General features: G+C 41.1%; 1 protein-coding gene across 1 annotated transcript in view; it reads left to right on the plus strand.

The window, feature by feature from the left end:
- The window catches only part of RPGRIP1 (RPGR interacting protein 1), a 50,254-nt gene that overhangs the window by 31,569 nt on the left and 864 nt on the right, over positions 1-17,821 (plus strand). Inside the window, 3 exon segments of the mRNA XM_032593675.1 lie at positions 2,580-2,772; positions 11,279-11,363; positions 14,233-14,363. Coding sequence (XP_032449566.1) covers positions 2,580-2,772; positions 11,279-11,363; positions 14,233-14,363 — 409 coding nt within the window.

Consider the following 17,821-nt stretch of genomic DNA (forward strand, 5'->3'; position numbering starts at 1 on the left):
CCTACATCGGGCTCTGCACTGATGTTGTAGAGCCTGCTTGGGATTCTGTCTCTTTCGCTCTAACCCTTCACTACTTGTGCTCTCTCTCTCTCTCTCTCTCTCTCTCTCAAAATAAACTTAAAAAAATTTTTTTAACAGTTCACTTTAGGTTTTGTATTTTACTGTGTGTAAATTAAAATTATATGTAAATGTATAAAAGTGAAACATTGCCAGGAGCCACCCTAGATGGTGGTATATAAGAGTGGCTTTTATGCTTTTTTTTCATATTTGATTTATTTATTTATTTATTTATTTATTTATTTATATATATATGAAATTTATTGACAAATTGGTTTCCATACAACACCCAGTGCTCATCCCAAAAGGTGCCCTCCTCAATACCCATCACCCACCCACCCCTCCCTCCCACCCCCCATCAACCCTCAGTTTGTTCTCAGTTTTTAACATTCTCTTATGCTTTGGCTCTCTCCCACTCTAACCTCTTTTTTTTTTTTTCCTTCCCCTCCCCCATGGGTTCCTGTTAAGTTTCTCAGGATCCACATAAGAGTGAAACCATATGGTATCTGTCTTTCTCTGTATGGCTTATTTCACTTAGCATCACACTCTCCAGTTCCATCCATGTTGCTACAAAAGGCCATATTTCATTTTTTCTCATTGCCACATAGTATTCCATTGTGTATATATACCACAATTTCTTTATCCATTCATCAGTTGATGGACATTTAGGCTCTTTCCATAATTTGGCTATTGTTGAGAGTGCTGCTATGCATTGGGGTACAAGTGCCCCTATGCATCAGTACTCCTGTATCCCTTGGATAAATTCCTAGCAGTGCTATTGCTGGGTCATAGGGTAGGTCTATTTTTAATTTTCTGAGGAACCTCCACACTGCTTTCCAGAGCGGCTGCACCAATTTGCATTCCCACCAACAGTGCAAGAGGGTTCCCGTTTCTCCACATCCTCGCCAGCATCTATAGTCTCCTGATTTGTTCATTTTGGCCACTCTGACTGGCGTGAGGTGATACCTGAGTGTGGTTTTGATTTGTATTTCCCTGATAAGGAGCGACGCTGAACATCTTTTCATGTGCCTGTTGGCCATCTGGATGTCTTCTTTAGAGAAGTGTCTATTCATGTTTTCTGCCCATTTCTTCACTGGGTTATTTGTTTTTCGGGTGTGGAGTTTGGTGAGCTCTTTATAGATTTTAGATACTAGCCCTTTGTCCGATATGTCATTTGCAAATATCTTTTCCTATTCCGTTGGTTGCCTTTTAGTTTTGTTGGTTGTTTCCTTTGCTGTGCAGAAGCTTTTTATCTTCATAAGGTCCCAGTAATTCACTTGATTTATTTTTTAAATTTACATCCAAGTTAGTTAGCATATAGTGCAACAATGATTTCAGGAGTAGCTTCCTTAATGCCCCTTACCCATTTAGCCCACCCCCCCCACAACCCCTCCCATAACCCTCAGTTTGTTCTCCATATTTATGAGTCTTTTCTGTTTTGCCCCCCTCCCTGTTTTTATATTATTGTTGCTTCCCTTCCCTTGTGTTCATCTGTTGTATCTTAAAGGCTTTTATGCTGTTTTAATCACAGACACTGTAAGAAACACATTTCTACTTTGTGCCCAGTCCAATCACATATACACAAAAGTTTTAAGAAACAAGGCTTACCTATACCACTCTCATATTTTCTGTTCTATTCCATTCCATTCTATCTTATCTTATTCTTTCCTTTAAAAAAAAAATTGCTAGGGGCGCTTGGATGGCTCAGTCACGTCTGACTCTTGATTTCAGCTCATGATCACGATCTCATGGTCATGATCTCATGGTTTGTGAGTTCAAGCCCCGAGTGGGGCTCCATGCTGACAGTGCAGAGCCTGCTTGAGAATACCCCTCTTTCCCTCTCTCTCTCTGCCCCTCTCCTGCTTACGCTCTGTCTCTCTCTGTCTCTCAAATATGAATAAATGTTAAAAAAAAAAAAAACAAGGAAAGAAATATTGCCTTCTGAGCTCCCTTGGGGAAGGCCCAGAAGCTGCACTTCCTTCCTAAGAGAAAAGATGAGAGTGGGGGTAGATCTTTGGACACGAGGGCACTGGCCTGGCAACCTAGAGACAGGAGAGTTCTCACAGATGACGAGGGAGAACTGTGGCTGGTCCGGGCCATCCCGGGTCGATGTCTCACTAGTGTCATGACAAGACTTGCGGCCACACCGTGGAAAGGGAGGACTTAACGTTGCCCTCGGCTTATTTCTTGAAACTAGAGGGATGTCAGCCCTGTACCTGGTGTCCCTAATGCAAAAATGGACACACAGACAATCAAAGGAGAGGACGGTGGCTGTGGCAGCAACTTTGAAGTAGGGCTGAAAGTACTGGTGTTACCGTGAGAGTTCAGGCTGGTCTGACTGCCTGTTCCGGGGCATGTATTTGGTGGGCGCAAGCATTTCTGGGCGGCAGCTTTACTGTAATTCTCAAGGCTATGTTAGATGGAATATGTCTGGGATGGAGTCTGAGAGAGTAACGTGTTAATTGGAGTGTGAATACTTGGAGCATCACTAACCTACAGGAAATACATATCTTCCTTGTCAGAGGTCAGAGAAGATGTGCATCGAAATTGTCTCCCTGGCCTTCTATCCAGAGGCCGAAGTGATGAGTGATGAGAATGTAAAACAGGTGTATGTAGAGTACAAGTTCTACGACCTCCCCTTGTCAGAGACGGAGACTCCAGTATCCTTGAGGAAACCGAGGGCAGGAGAAGAGATCCACTTCCACTTCAGCAAAGGTGAGGCAGCCCCCGTGGTTGGCCAGGAAGGGGAGTCTGAGGGGCCAGAACTACTCTGCCCTTCCAATGGGGTGCATGCAACCGTTCTCTTTTCTCTCATTTATCAAAGTGATACGTGCATATAGGCTTACTAATTTTTTTGGTTTTTATTATTTAAAAAATTTTTAAAAATATTTATTTATTTTGAAGTTGGGTGGGGTGGGGGGCAGATAGAGGAGAGAGAGAATCCCAAGCAGGCTCCGTGCTGTCAGTGCAGAGCCTGACACGGGGCTTGAACTCATGAACCATGAGACCATAACTTGAGCCAAAATCAAGAGTTGGATGCTCAACTAACTGAGCCACCCAGGTACCCCTTTTTATTATGTTTTTAAATATTTATTTTGAGAGAGAGAGGGCACAAGTGAGTGAGGGGCAGAGAGAGGACAGAGAGAATCACATGAGGCACAGAGAGAGAGAGAGAGAGAAGCAGGGTTCAGGCTCACCAGAAGTGGGGGCTTGTGCTCATCTGAAGCAGGGCTCAAGCTCATGAACCATGAGATCATGACCTCATGAGATCATGAGTCAAAGTCAGATGCTTAATCAACTGAGCCACCCAGGCACCCCTTTTATTACTATTTTTAATCAAGTTTTCTATTAAAATTTTTTTAATGTTTATTTTTGAGAGAGACAGAGCACAAGAGCGGAGGGGCAGAGAGAGGGAGAGGGAGACACAGAATCCAAAGCAGGCTCCAAGCTCTGAGCTGTCAGCACAGAGCCCGACGCAGGGCTCGAACCCATGAACCTTGAGATCATGACCCGAGCTGAAGTCGGACGCTTAACTGACTGAGCCACCCAGGTGCCCCTTAAGTTTTCTATTTTAATTCCAGTATAGTTAACATACAGTGTTATATTAGTTTTAGGTGTACAGCACAGTGATTCAACAATTCTATACATTACTCTCAGTGCTCATCGGATGGGTGTACTCTTAATCCCCTTCACTTGTTTCACTCATTTCCCCCCCCCCAACCCCGCACCTCCCCTCAGGTAACCATCAGTTTGTTCTTTATACTTAAGAGTCTGATTTTTTGGTTTGTCTCTGTTTTTTCCTTTGTTTTGCTTCTTAAATTCCACACATAAGTGAAATCACATGGTATTTGTATTTCTCTGACTGACATATCTGGCTTAGCATAATACTCTCTAGATCCATTCACAGTGGCTGCACCAGTTTGCATTCCCATGAACAGTGCACAAGGATTCCTTTTTCTCCACATCCTTGCCACCACTTGTTGTTTCTTGTGTTTTTGATTTTAGCCACTCCGAAAGGTATGAGGTGATATCTCACTGTGGTTCTTTTTTTAATGTTTGTTTATTTTTGGGAGAGAGGGAGAGAGAGCATGTGTGCTCAAGTGGAAGAGGGGCAGAGAGAGAAAGACAGAGGATCTGAAGCAGGCTCCACGGTGAAAGCAGAGAGCCCGACGTGGGGCTCCAACTCACAAACTGTGAGATCATGACCTGAGCCAAAGCCAGACACTTTACTCACTGAGCCACCCAGGTGCCCTCTCACTGTGGCTTTCATTCGCATTGATAATGAGTGATTTTGAGCATCTTTTCATGCGTCTGTTGACAATCTGTATCTCTGCTCTGGAGAAATGTTTGTCCATGTCTTCACATTTTTTAATTAGATTATTTGTTTTTTGGGTGTTGAGTTGTATCAGTTCTTTATAAATTTCAGATACTAACCCTCTACCGGATATGTCATTTGCAAATGTTTTCTCCCATTCGGTAGGTTGCCTTTTAGTTTGGTGGATTATTTCCTTTGCTGTGCAGAGACTTTTTATTTTGATGTATTTCCAATAGCTAATTTTTAATTTTATTTTACTCGCCTTAAGGGACTCGATCTAGAAAAATGTCACTATGGCCGATGTCAGAGAAATTACTGCCTGTGCTCTCTTCTAGGATATTTAGTTTCAGGTCTCACATTTAGGTCCTTAATCCATTTTGAATTTGTTTTTGAGTATGATGTAAGAAAGTCCAGTTTCATTCTTTTGCATGTAGCCGTCCAGTTTTCCCAACACCATTTGTTGAAGAGACCGTCTTTTTTCCAATTGCATATTCTTGCCTCCTTTGTCAAAGATTAATCAACCATATAATCTTATGTTTGTTTCTGGGTTTTCTATTATGTTCCATTGATCTATATGTCTGTTTTTATGCCAGTACCATACTCATCTGGTTACTATAGCTTTGTAGTATTTCTTGAAATCTAGGAGATTGTGATGCCTCCAGCTTTGTTTTTCTTTTTCAAGATCGTTATGCCTATTTGGGGTCTTTGTGGTTCCATACAAATTTTAGGGTTGTTTGTTCTACTTCTGTGAATAATGCTGTTGGTATTTTGATATGTATTGCATTAAATCTGTGGATTGCTTTGGGGAGTGTGGACATTTTAACAATATTTGTTCTTCCAGTCCATGAACATGGAATATTTTCCAATTCTTTCCATTTGTTTGTGTGGTCTTCAATTATTTTCATCAATGTTTTATAGTTTTCAGAGTATAGGTCTTTCATCTCCTTGGTTAAACTTATTCCTAAGTATTTTATTATTTTTGGTGCAATTGTAAATGGGATTGCTTTCTTAATTTCTCTTTCTCTTGCTTCATTATTAATGGATAGACATGCAACAGATTTCTGCACATTGATTTTGTTTCCTGTGACCTTACTAAATTCATTTATCAATTCTAGTAAGTTTTTTGGTGGAGTCTTTAGTGTTTTCTAGTTATATATCATGTCATCTGCAAATAGTGAAAGGTTTACTTCTTCCTTATCAATTTGGATGCTTTTTACTCCTTTTTCTTGTCTGATTGCTGTGGCTAGGACTTCCAGTACTGTGTTGAATAAATGTGGTGGGAGTGGACATCCTTGTCTTGTTTCTGGTCTTAAAGGGAAAGCTCTCAGTTTTTCACCATTGAATATGATGTTAGCTGTGGGCTTTCCACATACAGCCTTTATTATGTTGAGGAATGTTCCCTCTAAACCTATTTTGTTGAGGGGTTTTATCATGAATGGATATTGTACTTTGTCAGATGCTTTTTCTGCATCTATTAAAATGATCATATGATCTTTATCCTTTTTTTTATTGATGTGATGTATCACATTGATTGATTTGCAAATATTGAGCCACGCTGGTATCCTGGAAGTAAATCCCACTTGATGGTGGTGAGTGATTTTTTATATGTATTGTTGGATTTGGTTTGTCAATATTTTGTTGGGGATTTTTGCAATTATGCTTATCAGAGATATTGGCCTATAGTTCTCTTTTTTGTAATGTTTTTATCTGGTTTTAGTATCAGGGTAATGCTGGCCTTGTGGAATAAGTTTTGAAGTTTTCCTTCCTCTTCTATTTTTTGGAATAGTTTGAGAAGAATAGGTATTAACTCTTCTTTAAATGTTTGGTAGAATTCACCTGTGAAGCCATCTTGTCCTGAAATTTTATTTGTTGGGAGTTTTTTTTATTATTATTATTGATTCAATTTCATTGCTGGTAATCAGTTGTTTCAAATTTTCAAGTTCTTCTTGAATCAGTTTTGGGAACTTACGTTTCTAGGAATTTGTCCATTTCTTCTAGGTTGTCCAATTGGTTGGCATATAATCTTTCATAATATTCTCTTACAATCCTTTGTATTTCTGTGGTGTTGGTTATTTTTTCTCCTCTTTCATTTCTGATTTTGTTTATTTGAGTCTTTTTTTTATGAGTCTGGCTAACATTTATCAATTTTGTTCATCTTTTCAAAGAAACAGCTCTTGGTTTATTGATCCATTCTATTGGCTTTTTTAGTTTCTATTTCTTTAATTTCTGCTTTAATCTTTATTATTTTCTTGCTTCTACTGGTTTTGAATTTTGTTTGTTCTTCTCTTTCTAGCTCCTTTAGGTATAATGTTAGGGACTTTTTTTTTTTTTTTTCATTTTTTTTTTTCATTTTTTTTTTCAATGTTTATTTTTTTATTTTTGGGACAGAGAGAGACAGAGCATGAACGGGGGAGGGGCAGAGAGAGAGGGAGACACAGAATCGGAAACAGGCTCCAGGCTCTGAGCCATCAGCCCAGAGCCCGATGCGGGGCTCGAACTCACGGACCACGAGATCGTGACCTGGCTGAAGTCGGACGCTTAACCGACTGCGCCACCCAGGCGCCCCTGTTAGGGACTTTTTTTATGTTTATTTATTTTTGAGAAAGAGAGAGCGTGAGCAGGGTAACCACAGAGAGAGAGACACACACACACAGAATCTGAAGCAGGCTTCAGGTTCCGAGCTGTCAGCACTGAGCCTGATGTGGGGCTAGAACTCATGAACCATGAGATCATGACCTATGCTGAAGTCAGACGCTCAACCGACTGAGCCACCCAGGTGCCCCAGGATGGCTTTTTGGTTTTTTTTTGTTTTTGTTTTTGTTTTTTTTTTAGATTTTTCTTGTTTCTTGAGTTAGGCCTGTAGTGTTATAAACTTTGCTCTTAGAACAGCTTTTGCTGTATCCCAAAGATTTTGGACCATTGTATTTTCATTTGTCTACATGTATTTTTTTATTTCCTCTCTGATTTCTTGGTTAACCCATTCATTGTTTAGTAGCATGTTATTTAACTTCCATGTATCTGTGCTCTTTGCAGATTTTTTTCACGTGGTTGATTTCTAGTTTCATAGTATTGTGGTCAGAAAAGATGCATGGGGGGGAACCTGGGTGGCTCAGTTGGTTAAGCGTCCAACTTTGGCTCAGGTCATGATCTCACTGTTCATGAATTCAAGCCCCGCATTGGGCTCTGTGCTGACAGCTCAGGGCCTGGAGCCTGCTTTGGATTTTGTGTCTCCCTCTCTGTCTGCCCCTCCCCCACTTGTGCTGTCTCTCTCCATCTCTCAAAGGTGAATAAACGTTAAAAAAAATTAGAAAAGATGCACGGTATGACTTAGTCTGTCTGAATTTGTTTAGACTTGTTTTGTGGCCTACAATGGAGACTGATCCATGTGCACTAGGAAAGAATGTGTATTCTGTTGTTTTAGGATAGAATGTTCTGAATGTATCTGTTAAATCCATCTGGTCCAATGTGTCATTCAAAGCCACTGTTTCTTTGTTGACTTTCTGTTGGATGATCTATCCGTTGAAATAAGTGGGGTTATGCATATGATTTTAAAATATCAAATGGGGTGCCTGCGTGACCCAGTTGGTTAAGTGGCCACCTCTTGATCTCAGCTCAGGTCTTGATCTCAGGATTGTGAGTTCAAGGCCCACTTTGGGCTCTGTGCAGGGCATGGAGCTTTCTTAAAAATCTATCATCTATCTAAGAGAGAAAGAGAGAGAACATGAGTTGGGGAGGGGCAAAGGGAGCAAGACTCTTAAGCAGGCTCCAGGCCCAGCACCAAGCCAGGCTCCCTCTCACAGATGTGAGATCATGGCTTGAGCTGAAATCAAGAGTCAGACGCTTAATTGACTGAGCCACCCAGGCACCCCACAAATAGGCCTAGAGAGATTTTTAATTAAAATTAAACAGTTCCTTTTTCTTTTCTTTTCTTTTTTTTTTTTTTTTCAGAGGAGAAGACAGGGAACAGTTCCTTTTTTTATCTTCTCCACGAACCACTCCCTATCATCCCCCATCCTCTTTGGTCCACCACACCTCTTTTCACTTTTTCTGCTATTTCTTGTTATTTAATTCCATGTTTCTTAGGAATGTTTCTATTGCAATTTCCTGACTCACCAATTTTAGGTATTATCTCCTGACTTCCTATCTTGGCACATCAAATTTCTCTCTTATACCCATGTCCCCTTCCTCCCATATACTTGGATCATAACTTTCATTTAATCCAGTCTTAATATTATGGATATTAATTCTTGAAGAGCCAAGTAGTTTGCCATGGTTATATTTCCTTTCTTGTTTGTTATTTTGTTTGTCCCAATTTTTCATTTGCTTTATTTTCATTGTGCCTATTATTCTTTTCACATCCTCCAACAGCCTTTCCAAGTTTTCAAATAATCAAACCTGTCAAACAATGTATCAGTTTTCTTTTCCTTGAAGACCTCCCTTCAGCCCACTGTTCATTCAGCTATTATGCTTCTGCTGCCATTTGGAGCAGTCTCCTGGGTCCTGTTTTGTCCTCTGATTCACTTTTATAATTTCTTTAAATGTTTGTTTATTTTTGAGAGAGAGAGAGACCGAGTGTGAGTGGGAGAGGGGCAGAGAGAGACGGAGACACAGAATTGAAGCAGGTTCCAGGCTTTAAGCTGTCAGCACAGAGCCTGATGCAGGGCTCAAACTCAAGAACCGCAAGATCATAACCTGAGCTGCAGTTAGATGCTTAACCGACTGAGTCACCCAGGGACCCCACACTTTTATATTTTCCAGTATCTTTTAAAGAAAGAGTACATTGGAAGGAAATATTTTGAGAACATCATGTATGAAATCTCTTTATTCTGCATGTATATTCAATTGATAATTAGACCAAGTATAGAAATCTATTTCGAAAACATTTTTATTCAGAATTTCAAAGCAATTGGTCCGTAGTCTTCTAGATCCAGGCCAAGAGCCTAACCTTTGTTATGAAAACTACCACTACCTGCCTATAAGACTTTAACATTTTATCTTTATCATTAGTGTTCTTATACTTCAGAATAATGTGTATATTTTTCTTTTAATTATTCTGGTCATTCAAGGGGCTCTTTCAATCTGGAAGCTTGTGGCTTTTAGTTCTGGGAAATTTTATTGCATTTCTGTGATAATTTTGACCCCAGAATTTTCTCATTTTTCTAGTAGAGTTTTGGATCTTCCAACTTGATCCTCTAAATTTCTCATTTTCTTCCTATAATTCTACCTCTGCTTTTTCTTTCTATTCTTGGGAAATTTCTTTAATTTTTTTTAAAAAAATTTATTTTTAGTAATTTCTACACCCACTGTGGGGCTCTAACTCACAGCCCTAAGATCAAGAGTCTGTACCAACTGAGCCAGCTAGGTGCCCCCTCAAATTTCCTTAATTTTATCTTCCAGTCATTGAATATTTATTTTAAATTTCTGCCAGCTGTCTGTTGTTCTCTATTCCTTCTCCTCCTCCTGCTGCTACTGCTTCTTCTTCTTCTTCTTCTTCTTCTTCTTCTTCTTCTTCTTCCTCTAAGTATATGCTGCCCTTATATTATATGAGGTAGAAGTTTATTTCTTGTATAAAGTGGATTCTGAGGGGCACAGTCCAGGGCTGAGGATATGTGATACTCTTAGGGTCCAAACTCCTACCCTGCTTTTGATCATCCTCGTGCCTGTCTTCCATCCTTTTGGTGACCCTGACCCTCTTAATGGCCACCAGGGCAAGGAGGAATGCCTCACACTTGAGCCTGTTAAGCATGTTTCCCACAACACAATAGCCAGCACTGAATCGTGTAGCCAAACCTCACTAAAATAGAGGCTGGAAAACATAAGCTAATTTATTTGGTGCCGTAGCATTCCCATATAAAAATGAGGAGGAAGGGGAGAATGGGTGTTGAGACAGGTATCTTGAGTTGAACCTGCTACAAAACTCAAATCTCTAGGTGGCCCTAAAAAATCAATCTCCTTGGGGCGCCTGCATGCCTCAGTCAGTTAAATGTCTGACTCTTGATTTCAGCTCAGGTCATGATCTCACACTTCATGGGATTGAGCCCAGTGTCAGGCTCTGTCCTGGCAGCATGGAATCTGCTTGGGATTCTCTCTTCCTCTCTCTGCCCCTCCCCCGCTCACGTGTGTGTGTGTGTGTGTGTGTGTGTGTGTGTGTACGCGCGTGCGCACACACACCCACACAGATACACACTGTCTCTCTCAAAATAAATGAACAAACATTAAAAAAAAAAGTCTCTAGGATTCTCCCAGCTGTAGAGTGGTGGGAGCACATTTACCTTGGCATATGGCAGAACAGCTTTCAGTGCAAATCATAAGGCGTCCTTTATACCAGGGTTGACAGACTTTTTCTTGAAGGCCCAGATAGTAAATATTTTAGGCTTTGTGAGCCAAATGGTCTCTGTCACACCTTTTCAACTCTATCATTGTGGTGGGAAAGCCTCCACAGATAATATGTAAACAAATAGGCATTGGCTGTATTCAGTAATACTTTATTTACCAAAACAGGTAGCTGGCCCAAGAGCCTCACCTTGCCAGCTCTCTTATTTTTTAACTAAAAAAAAAAAAAAAAAAAAAAAATTTTTTTTAATGTTTTTTTTGTTTGTTTGTTTGTTTGTTTTGAGAGAGAGAAAGAGAGCAGGGGAGGGGCAGAAAGAGAGGGGGACACAGAATCTGAAGCAGGCTCCAGGCGCTGAGCTGTCAGCACAGAGCCAACACAGGGCTTGAACTCACGAATCACAAGATCATGACCTGAGCCAAAGTTGAACGCTTAACCAACTGAGCCACCCCGGAACCCCAGCCAACCTCTGTTTTATATCTCAGTTTTCCATATACCACTTAATGAAAGTCTTAGTGCCCAAATAGCAACAGTACATGATTCTTGACTTTTTTCCCCTCTTATCCTTAATACAGTGATAGACCTGGACCCACTGGAGCAAAAAGGCCGAAGGCAATTTCTGTTCGCCATGCTAAATGGACAAGATCCTGAACAAAGACAGTAAGTATCTGCTTTCCACTTTGAAAGAAGGGAGATATTATCCATTCAAGAAGTCAGGAGTTTTGTGCTGATATTGCATATTTTAATAACTTCCTTCATATTAATTTTCTCAGTGTATTTTTTATCTACTTGGGTCTAATTTAGGTTTGTGACTACCTGATAAATTTTATAATCTCATAGGTTTAATTCATTTCTCACCCATGCCAGCCCCTGAGAAGCACTATTTCTGTGGCAGCAACTACTTGAATACTAGCAGTGCCCTATGTGGAGTGGCCAAAACACTTTTTTTTTGAACTGTCCTTTTTGGTTTTATGTTTTTCTTTTTTTTAATGCTTATTTATTTATTTTTAAGAGAGAGAGAGAGAACAGGCAGAGGAAAGGTAGAGAGAGAGGGGGAGACACAGAATCCGAAGCAGGCTCTAGGCTCTGAGCTGTCAGCACAGAGGCCGACAGGGGGCTTGAACTCAGGAACCGTGAGATCATGACCTGAGCCGAAGTCGGATGCTCAACCGACTGAGCCACCCAGGCGCTCCTGTTTTTTCTTTTAAAGAGAGCGAGCGAGCATGAGCAGGGAGAAGGGCAGAGGGAGAGAAAGACAGAATCGCAAGCAGGCTCCATGCTCAGCACAGAACCTGATGAGGGGCTTGATCCCACTACCCTGGTATCAAGACCTGAGCTGAGATCAAGAGTCAGATGCTCAACCGGCTGAACCACCCAGGCGCCCCTGGACAAAAAACACTTTGACACTCTCAGAAAATTTGATGCATTTCTCACAAACACGGTACCATTGCTATCTTACCAAATATTATGTCTTTATAATATTAATTTCATATTTATATTTTAAAAATCATTACAGGATTACTTTGATGTAAATGGAGTAAATCTTAGGCCTACTACCAATTTTAGGAAGGTGTCCTTTTTATTCATATGAGATGAAGAGGCCTCCATTTAGAGGTTCCAGATGAAATGCACACGACATACTTCTAAGAAAATTATGCATTGTTTAGCTGAAATTTGAAATTCAAATTTAAGTGGGCATCTGTTTTTGTTTGTTTGTTTGTTTGTTTTTTGGCAAGACCCAGCAATGCTGCCTCCTTTTCAAGTATGTGGGTAAGAAATAATACAGGGCTGGTGTTTTAGCCCAATAAATTTGTTTAATTTGCATTTACTTTGTCTCCAGTTAGTCATAGAAAGGATTGACAAAGGAGCCACTGAAATAAACAGTGAGTCTGACTTCAGTGTCATTGTGGACTTAAACAGCAGCTTATTAGTAACTTTTGGGAATGGGAAGCATTTTGGTTGTTCCCCTTCTGCATCAGTGTTAAATTTAGCTATTTCATTTCTTTGTTCTCTCTCAGCATTCTTAGAATACTCCCTCCCTTCATTGCCTTACAGTGGTAGTCTCTTTCTTTTCTCTTTGTACTCAACTTTTCTACTCAATTTTAGATGTCAGTTGATTTTACCTTTCTTTTTGCCAGTGTCGTGCAGTGGACAGAACACTGGCTTTGTAACCAGACAGACCTGGTTTTGAATCCTGACTCTTCCGCTTACTAGCTCTCTGATGGTCGAATTTTATTTAACTTGAAGGCTCCTTTGAGGATACAATTGAAATAACATAGTTTATCTAAAGCACTTAGTATTGTGCCCTGTATGTAGTAATGCTGGTTAACATCCCTTTCCTGGGAAAATTGGGGTCCGGAGTCAGCATTATCTCTTCTGTATATCAGTAAGGGTACAGAATATCAGTAAGGATCCAGAAACATCCTCACATATGAATATTGCTTAAAGGGCTAAGAATGTATCATTTTGGTGGTGCCTGGCATGCATCTCACAACTCTTGATCGCGGCGTCATGAGTTCATGCCCCACATTGGGAGTAGAGCTTAAGAAAAAATAAAAAGAATGTGTCATTTTTGGAATTTTTGTTAGCTGAATCATGTTTAGCTGTGATTTTAAGAGCTTGAATTTTTAGCCTTAGTCTTGCCCCTTAGCACTATTAGCCATCAGTATTTGCTTTTAAAAAATTAATAGGGATACAGAATGTCCAGAATAGGCAAACCCAGAGAGATGGAAAGTGGATTTGTGGTTTCCTGGAGCTGAGGGGAGAACGGGATGCGGCTGCGTGGTGCCTCTCGGATTTCTTCTTGTGGGGATGAGCACGGCTTGGAATTAGACAGTGGTGACAGTTGGGCAACAACATGAATTTACGAGAACATACTGAATTGTACACTTCAAGGTGGTTAAAACAGCGAATTTATGCATGAATTTTATCTCAAATAATTGAATAGGTACTAGTTTCTAGAATTCAGTATCCTTCCTCACTAGGCCAAGTCAAGGTAATAATGATTGCTGTTGACCACTCACTGCTTGCGAGGCAGGGCTGTGTGCCCTCCGGAGTCCTGTTCCCAGGTTTGCAATTCTTAAGGAATATGCTTTCACTTTCACAAAATGTATTGTTTTGTAATTCTGTATTCTTTCTGTTTTCCTTTGTTCAGGTTTGATACCCAACTTTTATTTAAAAATCTAAAAACTCTTCTTCTCCTATAATGTTGGTTTTTGCGCAAACATCTCCACTGCCCGTATCAGATCTTTCATCAGAGTTGTAAACTATCTTGAAAGGCATTCTATCTCAAGAGTTTTGAGTCAACTTGATATAGATTATCTTGAGTCTTAGTTCTGTCTTCTCCAGGCCTGTTGTTGCTTTAAAATACACCAACTCCTTACTCTTCTGCCATTACAGTCTTGTAAAATGGAGGCAAGGGAAAAATGATCGAGGGAAAACATTGTATAATTTATGATTACGGTTATCTTTATTTTAAGCCTTAGGGTATCGGTAGTACTGAGTTAAATGGAATTTTTTTCTCCTTTAGTTTAAAGTTTACAGTGGTAAGCGATCCTATGGACGAGGAGAAGAAAGAATGTCAAGAAGTGGGATATGCGTTTCTGGAACTGTGGCAGATCATGGAGTCGGGAAGAGACCTTGTAGAGCAAGAGCTAGACAGTGAGTAATACCTTGTCATGCTTCTCAGCTTCAATTATTGCTAAGGAAATCAGCCTAATCATGAATACTTTTCCTGATTTACCTTCGGTATGTAATTACCGTTATGAAGTGGATGATACAAACTGGATCCAAATCCCTATGGCTCTACTTTTTCTAGAAATGAAAGTAGTCACTTGTGTATTTTAGCCCATGTACCTCATGACAATTCGAATACAATCTATTAGGAATCCCCAGTGTTTGAAATGAGGGAATTTTGAAAAGACAAGTACAATTTCCATCAAATTTAAAGATCAGAATTCCTGATTTCTCTTAAGCATGTGAGGTTTGTAAAGACAGCTGATACCCTCCGTTTTTTTTGTTTTTTTTTTTTTTTTTGTCAACGTTTATTTATTTTTGGGACAGAGACAGAGCATGAACGGGGGAGGGGCAGAGAGAGAGGGAGACACAGAATCGGAAACAGGTTCCAGGCTCCGAGCCATCAGCCCAGAGCCCGACGCGGGGCTCGAACCCACGGACCGCGAGATCGTGACCTGGCCGAAGTCGGACGCTTAACCGACTGCGCCACCCAGGCGCCCCTACCCTCTGCTTTTATTTTTTTTTTTTTAAGTTTTTTATTTATTTATTTTTTCAACGTTTATTTATTTTTGGGACAGAGAGAGACAGAGCATGAACGGGCGAGGGGCAGAGAGAGAGGGAGACACAGAATCGGAAACAGGCTCCAGGCTCTGAGCCATCAGCCCAGAGCCGGACGCGGGGCTCGAACTCACGGACCGTGAGATCGTGACCTGGCTGAAGTCGGACGCTTAACCGACTGCGCCACCCAGGCGCCCCTCTACCCTCCGCTTTTAATGTGTGACCTTGCACACTGTCTCTTAAGCAGACACCAACTCTCCTGCTACCTCATGCCTCATGGTATTTCTTACCAAGTCTTGACCATACGGCTTTGGAAATGTCTTGACTGCATCCCCACTACTGTAATAGTTTTCTTTTTTTAAAGTTTATGTAGTTTTGAGAGAGAGAGAGAGAGAGAGAGCACGAACACAAGCTGGGGGGGTGGGGAGCCCAGACAGAGGGAGACAGAGGAGAAGTGGGCTCCTTGCTGATAGCAGAATGTACGATGTAGGGCTCGAACTCAAACCATGAGATCATGACCTGAGCCAAAGCCGGACACTTAACTAAGTGAACCATCCAGGCGTTCCCGTAATAGTTTTCTAAATTGGTCTCTCTGCCACTGGTTTCTTCCACCCCATCTCCATCTGCTACAGCGTTTCTGTACAAAAAGTTTGTACAGAACTTCTCTGTACACCACATTCTTCTTAAATCCATTTTCAACATTGTTTGCTGTTAAGACTGGCACGGTTTTAAAAATATTTTCATTTGAATGCCTTTACGTGGGCCCTACTCCATCCAGTCCCCACTGCTCTCTTACTGTACATGCCTGGGGATTTCACGCATTTACCGTATCTGCTAGGCTGTAGTGGGCAATTAAGATCACGCACTAGACCAGTGGTTTTCAAATTTCCAGTCATAATCAACTAATGGGTGGTGATATTAAATGAGTAAGTCATGACCAGAATTGGGAGTGGGGAGACTGTAGAAAATATCAGAGTGCATGGCATATAGATTAAGTATTTTGTGACACTTTCTTACGTACATTATGTATTGAATCATGATCTAAAATTTTTATTAATAAAAAAATTGAGGAATACTCTTCAGACCAGGGGTTACGAAGTTCAAACTAGCTGGTAGACAAGATTCTTCATTATATTCCTCTAGGACCTTTCCAACTGAGGTACCGGGCAAGTGGTGTGACCTGTCTATGCCTGTGTCCTCAACTATAAGATGAGAATAGCAGTCGCGTCCTCATAGGGATGTCACGAGGATGGAGGGAATTCTCTGAGGGTCGAGGGAGAAGGAAGCATCGAGGGAGAAGAATGTTCGGGACAGCAGAAGCTCGCTGAGCACATGGCGAGTGGGGTCTTTCAGCTGTTTTCCAACTTGGACCTCTGAGTTCTATTCCCGTCCCCATTCCCTGACATGCAGCACTCTTCCTGACTTCTCTGCCCTTTGCATGTAAGGAAAATCCCCCTGGTCGTGACCTCAGAATTTCTAAAGCCAATGAATGTGTCTCGATTATTTTGACAGAAAAATTTACATTAATTTCCTTGTTATGGCTTCCCTTCCACTCAGGCTTTAATCCTGTTGGGTCTGATTTTATTTTTATTTATTTATTTATTTTTAATTTTTTTTTCAACGTTTATTTATTTTTGGGACAGAGAGACACAGAGCATGAATGGGGGAGGGGCAGAGAGAGAGGGAGACACAGAATCGGAAACAGGCTCCAGGCTCCGAGCCATCAGCCCAGAGCCTGACGCGGGGCTCGAACTCATGGACCGCGAGATCGTGACCTGGCTGAAGTAGGACACTTAACCGACTGCGCCACCCAGGCGCCCCTGTTGGGTCTGATTTTAAAAACAAAACATTGCTCTCCAGCCCTGCAGCTCCCTTCCCTCTGAGCACGTTAAAACTCGGCTCTGTGCAAATTTTCCTGAGTGGTAAGTCAGTGCAGTGCTGTTTTGGCACCTCCTGCACTGTCCAATTAAGGTCAAGTTTTCATCCACTTAATTGACTCTGTTCTTGCCAATTTTCCGATTGTCAAATCCAGTTGGTTTCCTTATTCATCCTGCTTGACCTTTGTAAATTTCTATTATTATTGCTCATTCTCCTTTTTAAACTCCATTCTCCCTTGTTTTAGGCCGTTTCAACTTTCCGTATCATTCTGTGGGGGATCCTTCTGTTTCTTTACAGCTTCTTCCTGGGTTTGAATGTTGGGATTCTCCTGGTTCAATTTGTGGCCTTTTCTCCACACACCCTCCCCCTGGGGGTTTGCATTCACTCCTGGGGTTTTAATCTAAAAATGATCTCAAATCTAGGTTACCAGTCTAGATTTCATTTAAAATCTAGTAGACCAAGTCACTACTTCTCTGTTCTCATAGTACCCAAAATTTGCCTCGACTACAACTTTGTACCTTGCATTCCTTCTTACCTACCATCCAGTTATCCAAGTTAGAATGGTCATCCTGGATTTGGACCTACTCCTGTCTCCCAGGATTTCATCACAAAAATTTACTTTTTTTTTTTTTTTAAATTTAGTTTGAGATAGGGGTGCCCAGGTGGCTCAGTCAGTTAAGTGTCCGACTTCAGCTCAGGTCATGATCTCGTGGCTCGTGAGTTCGAGCCCCACCCTGGGTTCTGCACTGACAGCTCAGAGCCTGGAGCCTGCTTGGGATTCTGTCTCCCTGTCTCTCTGGCCCTCCCTGGCTTGTGCTCTAAGAATAAACAAACATTAAAAACAAATTGTTTTGAGAGTGAGCACACACAAGAGAGCATGAGTGGGGGAGAGGCAGAGAGAGAGAATCCCAAGCAGGCTCCACACCATCAGCACAGAGCCCGACACA

The sequence above is a fragment of the Lynx canadensis genome, chromosome B3 (genome assembly GCF_007474595.2).
Source record: "Lynx canadensis isolate LIC74 chromosome B3, mLynCan4.pri.v2, whole genome shotgun sequence".
NCBI classification, from domain to species: Eukaryota; Metazoa; Chordata; class Mammalia; order Carnivora; family Felidae; genus Lynx; species Lynx canadensis.